Below are 17,894 nucleotides of genomic sequence, written 5' to 3'. Positions count from 1 at the left end.
TGTATTTACAGTAGCTCTGTAATCTATTTGAGAGATTAGCAAGTGTATTTATTTTGTCCCTACAGAAGAGTGGTGAGGGAAAGGAGAGCACTTTGTGTTTATTCTGTACTGTTTGCCTGCAGGTCTGGTGAGCATTTGAAATATGCAAAGGGAGGAAAGCTCAGGAGGGAAGGCTCAGCCCTTCCTTGCAGCCTTCATCCCATTGACACTCCCACTTCCAACTGCATAAACATCAAGGAAATGGCACTAGAAAACTGGGACATGTATTTGTTGAGCCTGGTCTGTGTCCCTGCCCCTGGCAGGGGAGTTGGAACAAGATGATCTTTAAGGTCCCTTCCATCCCAAACCATTCTGGGATTCTGTGATCCTATGAAAATACCACAGTCATGACACAGCAGCTGGTCCAAGTCCAGAAACTGGACTGACCCTCTGCTGAGCTGGAAATGCCCTGCTGCAGCCTCTGCTGGGGCACACCATGGTGCAAAGAGGGGCTCTGGCCAGGTGAGGTGACCCCAACACTTCTAGAGTGACCTGCAGCATGTGTCTGACACACCACACAAACATCAAAGAAATGGGGTATTCCAGGGGAAAATAACCACAACAGGGTCTGCTTCCCAAGCTGCTGCTGTACTTTAAGGAAAAGTGCTCCTCACAAGACTCTGAGTTTTAATTTCTGCAACAAGCAAAAAGCATGGTCCTTCTCCAGCTGAGCCCCTGAGACATTTAGGATTGGTCACACCTGATTCATGTCCCTGAACTGCTCTAAATCTGAGTGCATCCCATATCCTGTGTGCTGGCTGTGAGGAAAGCAGCAACAGTCCAGTTTTTTGTGGGACCCTCTGGGAAATGTCCTCCCCCAAGGCAGGGGACACAGCTCTGGTGGCTCACCGTCATAGAGGACTCCGTGGACCTTCTGTCCAGCGACTTTGCCCGGCGGTGTGGGGACAGAGGGGACGCAGACACGTCCAGGATGGAGCCCACAGCTGCTCCTTCACAAGTGAAGTCCTGTGTGAACAGCATTAGCCCAGATCAGTGCAGGAACTAGGACAGAGTCCTGCTCTCTTGGCTCATGGCATAAAAATCTGCTTTATTTAAGGGGCATCTCAGGCTCAGAACAAGTGTCATTTCCTTGGCAATACATTTTTTTGTCCTTTCAGGCATTAATTTGTTCCCATTATATCCAAGCATATCTGGGACTCTCAAACTGGTTTCTTTTGTTACTTCACCCTATCCTGGTATGTCCTGCCATGCCAGATCTGAAGTTTCTCTTTGTATCATGGAGAAAGAAGAGACAGCCTGACTTCCCACTCTGACCCACACCTGAGCCAAGGGAGCAGAGCAGGAAAATTTGCACAGACTGAGCACACACAGAGGTTTGGCTCCTGCAGGACCTGCCTGCGACTCCAAATCCACACCCAGGGACAAACCTTGCAGCTAAACCCTCTATGTGGGCTGGAGGATTCCAGGTTTCACCTTCCAGGAGAGCTTGGCTGAGCACCTTACCCGTTTCCGTGGGAAAACCCTCTTCTCACTCCTGCCCTGCCGCGTCTCGCTGGAAAGGGCAGCGCCTCCCGCCGCGTTCGTTTCCATGTGCTCCGCGTTCTCAATGTCCAGTGCCTCGAATTTCTCAATCACCTGGGATCTCCTGCAAAACAGACACAAAAGGGAAACCAGAGACGATTTAAACACAAGAGTAGCAACTGCATGGAGCTGTACACAAATTTAAGGTCGTGGAATTGCTCGACACAGAGTTCATGCACACCTGGCTGTTGGTCACTGTTTCTCTGTGAGTTCCAGCGTGGCCAAATCCAGGGTAAAAACCCTGATCTGACATTGTTTTACCCACGAAGTAGGGGGAAACCTCACAGTATTCAGCTCTGCATCTAGCATCTTCTTCAGTAACTAGAAACTCCTCACAAAACCAGCAATAACATTTTATTTATGAATTTTACAGCCCCTTGGGAAGCAGGGATTATAGAGCAGTTTTGGCTTAAGCTTTGCCTCAACCCTCTAACACTGGGGCTCTCAACTGCTCCCCACACCTCAGAGCACTGACACATCAGACCAAGCTGGGGTACAGAGGTAACGGGTGGCTCTGGGTCCCCCAGTGTGTTCACTGCAACAGGAACCCTCTGAAAACTCAGCCCCACACAGGAACAGCCACAGGATTGCGTGGAGCAAGGGGTGTCCATAGCTGCCCCCAGACCATGGCTCTGGCTCACAGCATGCACCAGCTGAAAGGGCGTGAGATGAGCAGCACCCTGTACCAGGGCAGGGCACTCCCTGAAGAACCTGGGGCCTTTCCCTCCTCTTAACTGAGCAGAAAATCCAGTCTGGACATCAGGAGGCACAAGCTGGGCCTTCAGACACTGCCTTGGTGGCCCATTGCACCGTGGCACTTGTGTCTCTAAGGATGGAGAACTACAAAGAAATGTGGATAGAGCAGGAGGCAACCCTGGATCAAACCCAAATGGGATTCTCTTAAGGACGAGCAAACAGGTGGAATTAGAAGTGCTGTTTCAGCATGAGAAGCTGCTCGCTGACCCACAGGAGAGAAATTTCCAAAGAACCTGCTCGTGTCTAAGTTTGCATTCTTGGGGATTCAGGAAAGCAGCAGCCTCGGGTCTTCAATCACAAACTGGGAATATAAAGCAATAACCCACCACCAGCACGTGCCAGCTGTGCTCCGAGCTGTGAGGCTTAAAGTTCCACTTCAAATCTCCCCAAAAAGTTCTGTCCAGGTGGTTTCTTGACACAAAATTTGGACCCACATGTGCCACATCTAAACTTGGGGCTGCTGGCTCTGTGTGAGCCTCTGATGTGCATGAAAATCACAATGGCAACCACATGAGGGAGAACAGGTTATCCAAAATAAAAACATTTTTAACACTTCTCACAAAGAGGAACAGCAGGTTAAGGGTTCAAAAACCATGAGATGTTCAGTTTTCAACCAGTATTTGCACCAAATTCTATAAATGAGACAACCAGTCTGAGCACATCCCATCCCCTGGGGGCTGGGGCCCCCCACTGCTGCTCAGAGCCAGGCTGCCAGGACACAACCAAAGGGAAGGGACAAAATTGGTGGGGAATTGCTTTGTAATTTTAATTTTACAATTGCTTTGTAAATTTAAAGATCTTTGATGCTTTTAGGGGACATCTGTTCAGCCCCCAATGGCTCCCAGTTTGCAAACTGGGAGTGGGCAGGTCCCAGGCTCATGCAGAGCTCCCGATTTCCCTGGGATATTCTGCTCATGAGACACCTGACACACGCATAAATCCATGTTCTATGTTCACTGACAGACAGAGAATTGTTTTGGAGTCACATTTTTTTAACCCTTTTTATACTGGCCCAGCCTTCTCTGAGTCTCAGTTCAGGAGGGAGGAGAAGGTCCATGAATTAACATTATCTGTGCCCTATTAGGTGAAGGTCTGAAGAAAAACAAATCAAGAGAAAAAAAAAGAACAAAAACCCAACCAAAAAAAACCATAAAAACAAAATCAAAAGCAGGTTGATTTCTCATGAAAGGGGCTGCACCACCAGGTTGTTCTACGGCTTGAGATTGAGATGAGATGGTAGCGAAGCAGGCGAGGTAAAGGTGGACACGTCACACAGCAACACAGCAGGAGAAGGTGGAGAGCAACAAGACCTGGAAGAAAACAAGGCTGGAAAATGAATGAACAGAAGAGGAAATTATATATCTGCATCTACATACAAAACAAAATCAAAATCATTCCAGTCATTCGTCATCGAAAAAGGGAGGAGAAAAATAAATCACTGCAATCAAATCACAGCCCCAAGGGTTAATATCATCCAGATTACAGGAAAGAATCTCTTTTTTTCCCATTAGATCAACATTTCAGAGAGTTACTGCCAGAGATCCTGGAGGGGTGGGGAAGGAAGGATTCTCCTCCCCTCCCCACGTGTTGGATAGAGCAGCTCTGTGTGGACAAATCAAGGCTGGGACAGGTAGGAAGAAGCTTTTTAAAAGCTGCGGTGTCATTTAGTGCTTTTCAACTTTTTTCAGCTTTTTCCGCTTTTTTACAAAAGCTCATCCCAAGGAATTCCTCGGCCATGCAGGCTGTTAATCTTTTCCAGGCCACTAAACCCAGGCTGCAGACCTCAGCTGTTAGTGGAGGGGGTGTGCAGTGGGAAGGAAAGCTCAAAAGACCAGCACGAGCTGTCATTAAAGTGATTTTCTTTGATTGGAAGAAAGGGCTTTGTTTTTATTGGATTCATTCATTATTTAGCATCAAGAAAGATAGTGAGTGTCAGGAAAAGGAAGAGGAATTTCCCAAGAGGTCCACAAGAATGAGGATAGTTTTACAAGGAAAAAAAACTGTATTTGGGAGTGCAGGCGCTCTTCTGTATGGGGAGAAGCAGAATTCAGAGCAGAGCTTTACACCTCAAGAAACTCCAGAGAAGGAATTTGAGCGAGAAAAGTCTTTTAAGCAATTTCAGGCAATTCTGCTATTAATTGATGCTAGAAATACACCTCAGCCCCTGACCACACTCCTATATCGGATCTGGCTGACACCACAGTGAACCCTTGCCAGTGTGAGAGGAACATGGGGTCAACTGGGAAAGCTGTGGTTTTACAGCCTGCACCCCTGGAATTGTGCACAAAAAGCCAAGTTTGTCAAACAGAAATCCTGAGATGTGCAGGGATTTATCCCTGCTGCTGCAGAGTCCCTCTGGGACATGGGGACTGCTGTCTAAGGACATTCCTGCAACTCTTTTCAGTTGTGATTTTTGTGTGCAACACCTCAAGATTCATCCATGGGGTTTTCCAAAGAGCTGCCCCTGCCCTTCTGCCCTAGGGATGGGTCTGAGACCTCCCTGGCCTCAATCCCTGTCCCCCAGCCCAGTGTGACATCCTGGTGGGTGCCACAGCCCCATCCTGCCACGTGCCAGCAGAGGGAACTCGCACTCTGCTGCTCTGCCAAAATCGTGGAGATTATCTCCTGTTTCCTGATTCCTGGTTCTGAGTGGCTGCAAGCTCAGACGTCTGCATGGGGCGTGGAGGCGGCGTCAGGTATAAATGGTCAACACAGAAAATTCCTGCACTTAAATCATGTAATATTTCCTGTGATAAGGAAACAGGATGAGAAGCCTTGACAAATGGCTTTATCTGGAGCTAAGTCTGCAGGGGTGGCACTCAGGATGCAACACTGGGTACCTGAAGTAGTTCTTTTCCATGCACAGCTCTGACACTTGCACTGATTTACACAAAAAAAAAGTGAGGAAGAGCTGAAAATACCAACAGAATGTGAGTTCATTTGGCTGCACTGAAGGGCAGATCTGCACAATGCCTGGCTGGCGCCTGTGGGGTTGGCATGGGACAAGTGTTCCCAGACATGTTAGTGGGTTACTGAGCAGAATTATTACAAATGGTGTTAAACCAGGGGGAAAAAGCCAACCCCACAGCATAGAAATGAGTTATTGTATCTGCCCAACCAAACATCACAGTCTGAGCTCGGAGGAGAAAAATGAGAGGGATATGGGGACTGAGTAAACTGAAGTTTAAAAAGCAGCCAAGCCAAGCTGAGCAGGGTGCTGGGGAATGTTAATTCTCTGGTGCAGCACTGGACAGTGTCTCTGTGCCCTGTTGAGTCCACTGAGCTCCAACATGGCTGTGCCAGCTCCAGGACCCAGGGCCTCTCCACCCACACCATCTGCACCAGCCAAATCCCAGGTTACCAGAGGAGAAAACAAACGTGCCCATCCCTGAACACCCACTGAGCCATCCCTGCTCATGGCACATTCCTCCAGCACCGTGGGCTCTGATCCACGGCCAAACCCTCTGGCAGGTGGGGACCCCTCCCCCTTCTCTCTACCATCCATTCTCCTCCCAAAAGCTGGACCAGGTTCAGCCCTGTGGGCAGCAAGACCCCAGGACCTGGTAGAGCTCCTGCCCCTCTCCCTGCACCCATTCTACTCTGATAAAAGCCCTGGGCTGATACAGGAGAATTGCTGCCAATACTGACAAAGAAGAAAAAACTCAACAGCCCAAGCCAGGCTGGGAAGAACAATTTCCCTGGGAAAAGGAACCCACCAGCAGGCAATGAGTGGGGCTGACATTAATAAAGGACAGACTCTGGCAGCAATGTCCTCTCCCAGGCCCCGTTATCTGCTGTAATGATGCTCCCCAAGTCCATGCAGGATGATCCCAGTGCTGCAGGATACCCCAGGGCAAGGGACTGTTGGCACTGGAGGAATGCACTGTTCTGTCACACTGGGGACAGGCACTGGCTACAGGGCATCCTGTGCAAGCAAATGCAGCAGGGACACAGTGTCACCCACGGGCAGCACCAGCTCAGCTGGAAAAACAGAGCAACCAGCCTTTTCTCAGCCCTGGCCCCAGCCAGGATGGCCAAGGTGGTATCCTCCTCCTCCATCCTGGAGAAAAGCCAGTTCCCAAGGCAGACAAAACAAAACCCAAGCTTTTCTCATTTATTCCCAGTCCAGCACGCCTTGCACACACTCTGGGCCAGGTTTGGGATCCTCCTGCTGACTGACAGCACCAGCACAAGGCTGTGTTGCACATCCCAGACCTGCTCCCAGCTCTCAGAAGCCAGTCTGGAAAACAGTCCTTAAGGGGCTGGGAAGAAACAGAGGAGAAGCTCCTACTGAAACTGTGCGAGAGAGAACATGCCCGGAGGAGAACCAGGGCAGGAAAATCAGACTGGCAGGCGTCCCTCGCGCCCAGGGCCTGTCTCCCAGTTTGCTCCACTGCCCTCACTGCACAAATGTGTCTCTCCCAGGGCGAGTGGAGCCCGTCCTTGGCCTCGCCCAGAGGGCACCCGGCGTGCGCTGCGGACGCCCTCCCCGTCCTCCTCCACACTAGGCTGTTTTGCAGCCTGCTGAGCCCTGCCTTGGCACTGCACCCACCTCTCCCTCCTCTCCCAGATTAATGCTGTGACATTTTGAAGCCTCTCTCAGCTCATTAGGCAGTTGCATAAGGCACCTGGCACTAACGCTGCTAGGAGAGCTAACCTAATTAATGGTGCCGGCTGCCAGCGTGTGCCGCGCCGGGAGGGGCTGCCAGGGTGGGCCTGATGGCAATGTGGGCATCCAGCACCACCCAGCACCGGGGCAGGTTCAGATTAAACAGCAGCAAGAAATTCCCCCTTGTGAGGGTGGTGAGGCACTGGCAGAGCTTCCCAGAGAAGCTGTGGCTGCCCCACTCCTGGAAGTGTCCAAGGCCAGGTTGGATTTGGCTTGGAGCAACCTGGGATAGTGAAGGTGTCCCTGCCCATGGCAGAGGATGGACTGGATGAAATTTAAGGTCCCTTCCAACCCAAATCATTCTGTATCCGCAGAGCAGCCAGGGAGTGTGACACCTGCCCACTACCACTAATGACATCCCACACCTTGTCAACATTGATGGGCACCCCTAAACCCAGGAGCACTGAAAAACAGAGGCTCCAACCAGCCAATTCCACCTGCTCCACCCAGGCTGCACCAGTGACGCAACCTCACTGCTGCTAGAAGCATGCAAGGAGATGAGCCACTCATCCCTTACCTTCTCTCATTCCCAAAGAGCCGGGCCACTTCTTCTCTCCCAGGGCTACGAGCCCGGGTTCTCCGCTCTAGCCGCTTCCTCTCCACCTGGAAGGCCTCACGATTACTGATCCTAATGGCCTTGGGAACGTCGGCCAGGGTGGTGTACTGCCGGCTGGCTTTAAAAGAAAGGGGACGCCCCGATTTTTCAGCTCCCCTTCCTACATCTCTGTTGCTGGAGTCCTTGTGCATGGAGCAACTGCTCTTCGAGTCCAAGGAGTTCAGAGAGAAGCTGTGACTCATTCGGTCGCCTGATCGGATACCTGGGGAAGGAAAGGGCTGGGCATGCTCCTCTGAGGGCGATTTGGGATAACTGTACCTGTTGTTCGGGGTGCTGGGGCTGGGCGGGCTTGGTGGGGGTTGCAGTTGTTGCTCTTCCAGCTTCGAGTCTTGTTTGGTCTTCTCCAAGGAGAAGTACCCGCTCTCGACACGCGTCTTCCGCCCGCAGTCTATCCGGTCTCCGTTCATGGAGCTCTCCTCTAAGGGACAAAGAAGTCACCATGCTTGGTTTCAAGTCCAAATTTTGCTTTTAAGAAAAAAACCACCCTGATTCCACCCAGGACAGGGGCAGTTGTGAGAGAAAAGTTGGTCTGGGCACCAGCCCCATGCAGCGCTACCTCTTGTACCCTCAGCTTTTTCACCCTGACCAGCCCTCATGCCCATGGAGATGGTGGGATAGTCTGCAGGGAACTGGGGATGCTGATCCTGCCCTTGGGCCAGGTTTGTCAGATCTGAACTTTCAAACCAAGAAATGACCAGCTGCAGTCACACCTCTGCATCCATTTCCATCCCTGTCCTTCCCAGCCTGGCAGCAACCACAGCTTCATGGGTGCAAGGCAATGGACACCTCACTGCAGAAAATATTCCCCATCTGAGTGGGAAGGGAAATGTCTCCAGCACTGCAAGCTGTTCTGAGCCCCCACTGTTCCAGGGACAACAATGGCATGACCACCACAATGTCACACCAGTGTTGGCACCCCTATTTCTCACCTTCCTTGCTGTCCAGCACAGGATCCTTCATGGAGCTGGCAGCCCCAGCCTGGCCTTGCATGGGGCTCTGGGCTGGGCCAATGCCACTGCCTCCATCTGCTTGGTCTTTGCCCCTCATTTCTTCCTGCCAGAGCGTGGACTTGGTGGCAGGAACCTTCTCAGCACTGGGAATGTTGCTGCTGGTCACAGCCATCTTAGCAGGACCAGGCTCCTAAAATAAACCAGGAGACACAGGAAATTAGAGAGTTTACCCCAACTCCACACTCAGGGTCCCCAAGGGCTCAGCCCCAAGGTGTGAGTTCCACATAGCTTGGGTGCTGTCCATGACACGTCACAGCAGGAGAGGGATGGGACAGTGACATGTGTCAGTGCTTTACGCCCTTTTAAAACATTCCCCATCATCTCCAGTGTTTTTCTGCCAACAAGGAGCTCTGGAGTCTATCAGATGATGGATGATGCCCCTTTGGTGGCCACAGCCCAGCCAGCCCAGGTTCAGAGTGTGAACCAGAAGAGGCAGCAGCTTTCCCAACTCCTTCCTTGGCTTTGTCCATTAGCAGATGTTTTGCTGTTGTCATATTAAGCTTCTGCATTCACAGATTATTTTTCTTAAAGCCACCAATAAATCAAAGACAATTAACTCCCCTTTGGATTGTGGGAAGTTTTCCAGCTGCTTGTTCCCTTTCCATGGAGCAGGGGGGAGTACAGGAGTGCATGAGCTGGCAACTGAAAGCTGGGAACAAAGGCTGCAAAGAGCATCCTCTCTATCCCCTCCTCCCACATCAGGTAGGTTTTAGCCCTGCACCTCCACTGGCATTTGCAGGGCTGTGCTGGAGCCACCAGGGATCTCCCAGGGAGTGGGTTCTGGCTCCACACACAGCCCTGACAAGCAGCAAATGACCTCAATTTTTAAAAAAATCCCCCTGGGAAATTTCACACTGAAGGAATGCAGTGTTGGAGGTAAACGATCCAGAGTTCACGGCCATCCTGCTCAAAGGGACCCTGCTCAAGAAGAGGATCAGGCCAATCTCCAAGGTCCCCTATACTCTATTTCATTGATCCAAGCCCAAAGCTAATCACCAGCTCAGGATATATATCTTTATATATCACTTCCACACACCCCCATGTAATTATTTGTAGAGATGTATTTAATTAGGCAGAGATGTGGGCCAAAAAGAAGTCTGTGAGGGAGCAGAGACATTAACTGTCTGCTGCTCAGGGGTATGAACAACTCCAAAAGGCAGAATGCACCCAAATTGGCAAAACCGGCCTCCGGTTGCATGAGGTGTGTCTGGGCATGCTCTGCTTACCTGAGCCTGCCACACCCCTGTGCAAACCCAGGGCAGAGCCTCAAATCCCACATTTCAGCCCCAAATCCTGCCTCACCATCCCATGGGCAGCAGGCAGGCACAGGCATTCCCCTCTCCTGCTGCCTGCACCTCTCTGCTGGAGCAAGAGAAACCTGCTAAAACTGCAACCTGCTTGCAAAGCAAAGTGAAAACACCTAACACTCCCTGTCCAAAAATCTGCAGCAGGAGTGGTATTCCCTGCATTGTTCCCACCCTGCTGATTTTGCAGAGGGATGATGCAAAATAATAGGGGGAGTCAGAAATTACCTTGATGCTCCAAGAGCATCCAAGCTTAGCTCTACCACAGGTAAGCAAAAATTATGTGGGAGCGAGAAAATGCAGGAATATCCAATTGTTTTTTAATATCACAAAGGTGTCCACCACCCCCTAAGCAGCTATAAGACATGATCTCCTGCCTGATTAGTGTGTTTCCACCAGCACATGGACAGCAAGCTGAACAGCAGCCAACTTCAGGAGAGGACATTTCACAGAGGAGAATTTGCTGCTGATTTTCTCCTCAGCATCCTCTTTCCTTCCCTGAGACCAGCCACCTGCATCAGCACAATGTGGGAAGCAGAGGAAAGATGCTGCTTCTGCCTTTGCAGGTTGCTCCTGAGTGCCTGACAGCACAGCATCCATCCAGCAGCAGTTCCCACACGGAGGTTGGTTTTGCTAAGTGAATTTGAGCCTTTTCCCAGCACCACGAAGCTGGAAGCCATGGGATGGAGAGAGTGGAAGGTCGTAAGCAGGACAGGGTGGCCGGTCCCAAGACAAGAGGGCAGTGTGCCACAAGGGTCCCTGGTCCCCATCCCCAAGCACCTGGGGAGCCCATCTACCCAAGGGGAGCCAGCATCCTTCCCACAGCCGCTTCCCTTATTTGGTGCTCAGGAGCTCAGATCCTGTACAGTTTCCAAGAAGTTGCCATGGTGATGAAATGTAACCCAGAATGATGTTTTTCTGGCCCTGCGCCTCTTCTTGTCTCCACCCTGTCCCCCTCCTCAACCCAGCCTGGGTTTAGTGGTGCACCCCGGCCAGGGTGAGCATCCCTGCCCTGATGCATCCAACTCCCTGGGGTGCCCCAAATGCAACAGTCCTCTTCTTGGGAATTGAGGATTGACAATTTGAAACACGGAGGAGGAAGGCATCTTCCCTGAAGCATCACCAGAGCCAGGACATGAGGGATTGTTCAGGCTGTGAGGACCCCAGACCTTGGCTCAGACTTACAGCCTGGTGTGCAAAAAAGCATCATCTCCCCACTCTTTTCCCACTGCCCAGAACATCTTTATCCAGCGGAGTGATGAAAACTTATTCAAACAAACACTATACAAAACCCATCCACGGCCCAGTCTGCACCTTGGAACTTCATCAAAGAGGACCTGAAAACCAAGGCTCAGGGGAGCCCTGATGCTGGTTTTGGTCCCCGGCACGGCCAGAGGAGCCCTCCCAGCCGGTCTCCTGTGGCGGTGGGACGTGTGCCCGGAGGTCAGGCAGCCTCAGGGACACGGCTGTTCTCAGCCCTGGCGAGGGACAAGGGTGGCCTTGGGGTCACACGTTCCCCATCTGTGGGATTCTCCCCCATTCCGGCCACGTGGGAGCCAGGCAGGAACGAGTGAGTCACAGCCAGCCCCACTTTTTACCATTTATAGTCACAGTGAGCACGAAGCCACTGCCGGGTCCCTGGAGAGCCCGGCTCCGGCCCCCGGAGCTCCCAGCCTGGCCCTGGCCTTTAGTATTTTCCTTTCATTCCCATTATCTCTGGGGTCATCTCAAAGGGAGTAAGTGGAGCCCGATGGAATTTCATCCTGTTTCTGATGAAATGGCCCATGAACAGCACCTCTCCCTGGTCCCCCCACATAGGGACTGCGTGGCTTTGTGGCCACTCCCAGGATTATGTGCAGGGGTAGCACCACAAAACAGCACACAGGGGTAAAAACATGGCCCAGAGCAGTCAGGAAAGCAGGAGTGTGTGACCCTGGAAGTGATGACCAGGAATAAATAAATTCACCCCAATCTGCTGCCCTGGTTTGCCCCAGCTCTCACCCTCCACACAGACAGCATCAAGGGCTGGTGACGCCGATGGCTTGGTGGGATCTATCCCAGGACCAGAGCAAGGCCTTGAGAGGGAGGCAAGGGACTGATGGCAGTGTGTGGGCGTGCCCCTGGGTTACCTGGGGAGTTGGGGGCTCTACCTTCCTCTTCTTCTTCTGATTCTGCTTGTTTGTCCTGGGATAGACGATCAGCATCTCTAGCCACCTGCAGGCAGAGAAAGCAGAAGGTGAGGTCTGTGCCACAGGGACAGGAGCGATGCTGACCTGGTCAGGGTCAGCTTGATGAACAATACTCAGAAACCATCCCAACCAGCTCCTAGGGGAAAAATAAGGCAGGAAAAGAGAGATGACCCCAGGGGGCTTTGGCTCAAACCCTGCTCTCTGCAAAAGTGAGGCCACAGCCAAGGCTGACATGGGGCAGGGATTCAAGGATCCTGAAAGACACTGGAGAGGGACAGAGCCTCCAGCAGGACTGTCCCCTTGAGTGATGCCAACACCCAGCACACTGCAGACAAAGCGCTTTTGTCCAAGGAAGAGCAGCATGAACTTGGCATTGAGAAGTCCTGTGTCCTCCCACCATGGGCTGACAACCTGCCCCCGCATCACTGAGAACTCCACAGGGATCCCTGGACCACTGGGAAACATTCCTGCTTCAAATCTCCCTGCTCCCCTTTCCTTCTCCCCCAGCTTTGCACACTGCTGCTGTAAAGTGTTCGGAAATGACCACATCAAGTGGGGTTTGGTTAAGCAATAAACGCCAGAAGCACAGAATCAACGTAAAACAAATTCTCCCCCAGCCAGGGAAATCTTCCTGTCGTGCTGCAACTGCAAACGAAACCAGCCTGGCTCGGCCCCAGAGTGGAACTGCTCAGGGATGATTAATGCCTGCAGTCAGGAGCAAACGCACTGCTTCAAAACCCATTGCTGGGCTGATGAGCAATAAATCAGCCCCACCTCACTCCGCAATGCCTCTCCCTCCCACGGCAGGCAAGACCGGCAACAAAGGCTGAGCTGGGAATTGGAGCGTGGGGAGAGGATGGAGAGAGCAGGCCACAGGGGCTGGCCATGGTTTGGGGCATAACCACTGCTCCTGCAGGGAGGAGAGGAGCTCACCCCCCTGTGCTGTGATTCCCACATGGCTTCACAGCCACTGCAATGGGGCTGGAGGACAGGTTTGCCAACCCAAGGTTCACCTGTGCTCACCTGCCTCAGTAGGGCAGGGAAATGCCAATGCATGAAAACATTCATCTGGTCAAAATCCCAAGCTGTTGGTAGAAAAATGTCTATTTCCACAAATATTTACAAAACAAGGGGAGTCACAACTGAAGATAAGGCTTGGAAATAGAAATCTCAGTAGAAAGTGCTGACTCTGCTGCTGCCAGGGCTGGGGGAGGCAGGAGATGCTGTGCCTTGGGAACAGTGGGAAAGAGCAAGTGTTCATCCCTTCAACTTCCTGCTGGAGTTTCAGATGTCAAATTTTGGGAGGGAGGCACTGAGCTCCAGGCACTCCCTGTGGGAAAGGCTCTCAGGTGAGCAGCAGCACAGCCACACTCTGTGAACTGCGTGCTGGCAGCTCGGCTCTCCCAGAGCTCTGCACCTCCACCAGCACCAGCTTCAACCCTAGCTGGCGTGTGAGTGATGGAAGAGGATGTTTCTAGGTCACCACCCAACACCTGGAGTTGGGAAATTTACCCTGATTTGTTCATTTTAGCCATCTAATCTTCGGTGTCACTGAGGCATTGCATTCCTGTGATATTTTAATCATCCTTGGAGGTGAGATGTTCCCCTGGGAACAGGGAGGTGAGGTGCATCCACCCCAGGATTCCACATCTGCCCAGGGATGGATGAGGACCAGAGAGTGTATGGCACTCTCCAGACATGCCAGCCCCAGAATTATGGGACCTGCCACTGGTGTGGGGACAGGACCTGTTCCAGTGGGCTGGGTGCCTGATGGGATCCCTAAAAGCACTGTGGGGTCACTGCAGCACCCATCCTGAACCCTAGCACCCAGGATCAGCCTGGGTATGCACAGCCATAGCACCCAGCCTTGGTCAAGGTGCTCCCACCTTCCTCCTGGCTGATGGAAGAGCCTGGGCGTGGCTCAGCCCCAGATCTGCACTCACCCACTGATGATCTCCTTGTTCTCGGCCCGGATGAAATGCTCCTTCTCCGGCGTCAGGATGCACAAGGAGAACTTCTGCCCTGTCCGGCCCTCCCCATCCACCACATCTGTGCACTGGTTCATGTTGATGGTGCCCTGTGGGAGGGTGGTCGGCTGCGAGGGAAAGGAGAAAGGAGCAACTTTAGGCAGAGGAGAGCAGAGGGGAGCACAGCTGAGCCCTAAAACCTCTCCTGGAGGACACCAGGATCCTACACACCGAGATTTGCCCACAAGTAACCAGATCTATCTGTGTGCCGTGCCAAGTGATGGCAAAGCTCTGTGCCACACACCTGGGGACACAGACCAACAGGTACAACTCCTGCCAGTGAGGTGCTTCTCCTAAGCCAAATATCCAGGGAAGGATGGATGCCCTGCTATGGCATCTGGACACCAAGGAAGGGCACCAAGTCTGCAGCTGCAAACTATCTGGGCTAGTGGGGTGGCACCTGGGGACAGCGATGGCAAAGCAGCAAGGTCCCAATGCCACCAGCACAGGATGGCTCAGGGATAAACAGACAGACACAAGCACCAGGTTTTTACCATGAAAATTAAAAAACGTGGGGTTTGCCAGGTAGGGACTGCAGCATGGAAGGGACCTTGCTTGGTGGGTTTTCTGAACAGTGTCACCTCTCAGCCCCACAGCTCCAAGGAGACCTGGTGAAGTGGGACAGGTGGTGGCCCCTGTGGCACAAGGGGACATTGAGGGACACCCAGAGGGGTGTCAGCACTGACAAGAGCTGACAGGTCCATCTGGAGCAGGGCTGGCTCATCCGATTACAGCGTATCCACCCATCCCAAGCACCTGCAGCCCTCCCCCCTGAGCAATTCCATGGCTCCCATGTCCCCAGCCTGGCTGTCCCCACCAGGCTCAGTGACACTGGGGTTCTTCAGCATCCCAGGGCAAACCTGCTCCTGAGACATAAATGACTGAGGGAGGGATCCCTCCGAGCTGCCAGCAGCACCAAAGGACCTAAAGCAGCCTGTGGACACCTCCTCACCCTGCCAAAGCCTCCTTGTGCCCTCCAGATGGCCGGGCCAACAAGGAGACGGATTTCTGGCAGATGCTGTTAAGGTTTTTACCATGGAAACCAGTTCCCCTGCCAGCAAAACCCCTCCAAAAGCAGCCTGTGCCATGGAAAGAAAGGGTGACAGCAAAGAGCTCAATGGCCCCAGCCTACAAACCCAGAAAATTCAGCTCAGTTCCCCAGAGCCCACAGTTTAGCCATCTGTGGGTGGTGGGAAATAGCCCCTTTCCCCAGGAAAAAGGCTTTCCCTGCAGCTGTGTCCCTGGGTGGGAGCATCCTATGACAGCCCAGGGGTGGCAAGGAGCCATCACAGGTGCTGCAGCACTGGGTACACGAACAGGACCAGTTGTACATCAGGGACACCAAACTCCTCTTTTCCTTGGAAATCAGCATCCAGAGACCCCCCAGGATGGAGGGAGGGAAAGCAAAGCCCTGCCCAGACCCCCAGCACAGCGCATGCCCAGCCTCCCGCCCTGCACCGCCACGGGTAGTCAGCTCCTAAGAGGATTTTTTGTCTTAGACAACAAAAATAAAACCCCGCTTTCCGGGAGCTATAAAAACCCAACGGAAAAACTTTCTCCTGTTCCAAGTGGAGTCTTAGAAAAGTTTTTGTCTTGCTGGCCTCTGGCACAGCCAAGACCTCCAGGTCCAACCTCCTTCCCCTCCCAGAGCAGTTTTGCACCAGGGAATTCAACAAGGACAAGGGGGTGAGGAGGAGGGAGGGAGCCCCAGTCCCACAGGGGGATCCTGGGCCCCTCAGTCCCTTGACTCCCTGTAAGGGCCCAGAGGCATTTGGCAGGGATCTGGCACAGGAGGAGAGGAAGAACCAACACACTCCAACCCTCTGGCAGTTCAGGGTGGCTGCTCCTGCTGCCCACACCCAGCCCTGACCGAAGCGTGCTGGGAGCAGAGGAGCCGGTTTGGGGCCCCTCCACTGCCCGGGCTGGCCCTGCAAAGTGGTTTTGCCACTCAGCCCTCCTTGTGAAGGGTGAACGCTGGCATCTTGCACAGCCTGACACATGGGTCTCAATCCACCACCACACCTCCGAGCCAGGACACAAGGAAAGAGCTGGGAACAAAGTTGGGAATGACCCCCTTCCACCTGCAGCCCCAGGGATGAAGCCTCCATCCCACAGCAGCTCCCCTGCACCCCCACATCCCTCGGTAGCAGATGAAACCTGACAGACCAGCAGCCTCGCTTGCCTGAGATGTAAATTCCTTTACACCATTTGTTTCCTTCTTCGGAGGCAGCACAGGCACTTTGAAGTGAAGCAAAATTCAAATGGTGCCTGGTGGAAAGGCGCATGCACGCACACAAACTCCACCACGGAAAAAGAGATGGTTTGGAACCCTTCTTCACCTCTGAGCACTTGTTTCTGGGCTGGAGGGTTTCTCAAGGCTGGGGAACCTTAGAAAGGATGGGCAAAGCTGGTCCCTGGCTAGGTGAGGACTATGTGGCTCCAGCAGTCAGAAGGGAATAAATAAATGCAGAAGCAGAGAGGTTTGCATGGCAGAGACACCAAAACAACAGGGCTGGGATTTCAACCAGCCCTTGGAAGAGCAGACACTTTGATACAAGGTTGAACCTAGCATCAGACCCCAGGGTGGCTTCGTGTCTGGATGAGGCTCTCCTTGAGGCCACCAGTGCCACCAGGTGCCTCCAGCCCAGTTATTCGAGCAGTCCCTGTCCCTCACCAGTACAGGAAAAGGAGCACTTACATCACACGAGCAGCTACAGCTCTCCAGGCTGCCAGTACCAGCAGAGGAACCAGAGACAAGAAACAATTGTGCTGCTGTTTCCCTCTGGAATAACAGATCCCTATTGACACACACACGTGCTCACAGCATCCCTCTCCATAACACACAAAGCCTATAGAGAGCTCTCCTCCTCCTCCTCCTCTCTCTCCCCGGGTGCCCAGGCCATGAGTCATGCCAGGCTCTCCACATCAACAACACCAGCAGCCTCTGGATGAGATGCAGGGATCTTTGGATGGATGCTCCTAGGAAGCAGAGCTCAGCAACTGCAGCAGCCCCTTCCTAAAACAGTGGAAAAGAAGGAAAGCAAGAATGGGGACCTCTTTGAAGCTTGAAGGAAGAAATCCCAAGCAGGGCAATACTGCATCTTCCAGCACAGTGCTGGATGCTTCATAGGTGATGAACTCCCAGGTACAGGAGCTGATGCTGTAAATCAAAAAAGGGTTTATCTGCAAAGTCCCTCATTTCCAAAAGGCATTGCAGGGCTGAGGTAGAAAAACAGTATTATTTAGATTCAAAAATTTCTGTTTTTTCTTTTTCCAAGGACTTTCCCTGCCATTTCTCACACATGGGGATCATGGCAGCTTGGTACAAAATACCAGGGAGCTTTGCTCAGGAGCTGTACACAGGATGTTTTGGAGCAGGTAACCCCACAGTCAAGCTCCTGAGGAGGGGCTCTGCCATGGCCTCCATGGGACATGGCCAATGCCCAACTCGTTCTCTGGGGCTATTACACAACGTGGGTTGATGAAATCTGGAACACAACCTTTAAAGAAAGGCAATGGGGCAGGGGGAGGAGGAAACCAAACAAAAGGGACATTTTACTTTCTGCCAAGAACCAGGAGGGGAAGAGAAAAAAAAAAACAAACCAACAACAAAAAAACCACAACCATTTGTCTATCTCACATGGCGAGCTGGTTGCCTTGGCATCGGGGCCTGGCTGTCCCAGGGGAGATCACAGCTCTACTGTCCCAGGATCTGGCTGCCTCTGCCCTGGCTCCCAGCACT

The 17,894-nt window shown here is 52.6% G+C and overlaps 1 protein-coding gene across 6 annotated transcripts in view; it reads right to left on the bottom strand.

Annotated features, from left to right (window-relative positions):
* The window catches only part of MPRIP (myosin phosphatase Rho interacting protein), a 73,541-nt gene that overhangs the window by 28,182 nt on the left and 27,465 nt on the right, over positions 1–17,894 (bottom strand). For 5 of the 6 annotated variants that reach the window (XM_063414634.1, XM_063414635.1, XM_063414636.1 and 2 more), the window contains exons 4-9: positions 14,069–14,220; positions 12,066–12,150; positions 8,552–8,762; positions 7,881–8,040; positions 1,504–1,645; positions 889–1,005 (exon numbers count right to left, since the gene is read on the bottom strand). In XM_063414634.1, the coding sequence (XP_063270704.1) occupies positions 889–1,005; positions 1,504–1,645; positions 7,881–8,040; positions 8,552–8,762; positions 12,066–12,150; positions 14,069–14,220 (867 nt within the window). Of the gene's footprint in view, positions 1–888; positions 1,006–1,503; positions 1,646–7,523; positions 8,041–8,551; positions 8,763–12,065; positions 12,151–14,068; positions 14,221–17,894 lie in introns of all 6 variants that reach the window. The other variant, XM_063414633.1, reaches the window with a different exon arrangement.

The sequence above is a fragment of the Prinia subflava genome, chromosome 17 (genome assembly GCF_021018805.1).
Source record: "Prinia subflava isolate CZ2003 ecotype Zambia chromosome 17, Cam_Psub_1.2, whole genome shotgun sequence".
Lineage (NCBI taxonomy): Eukaryota > Metazoa > Chordata > Aves > Passeriformes > Cisticolidae > Prinia > Prinia subflava.
This window is presented reverse-complemented; position numbering and strand designations above follow the sequence as displayed.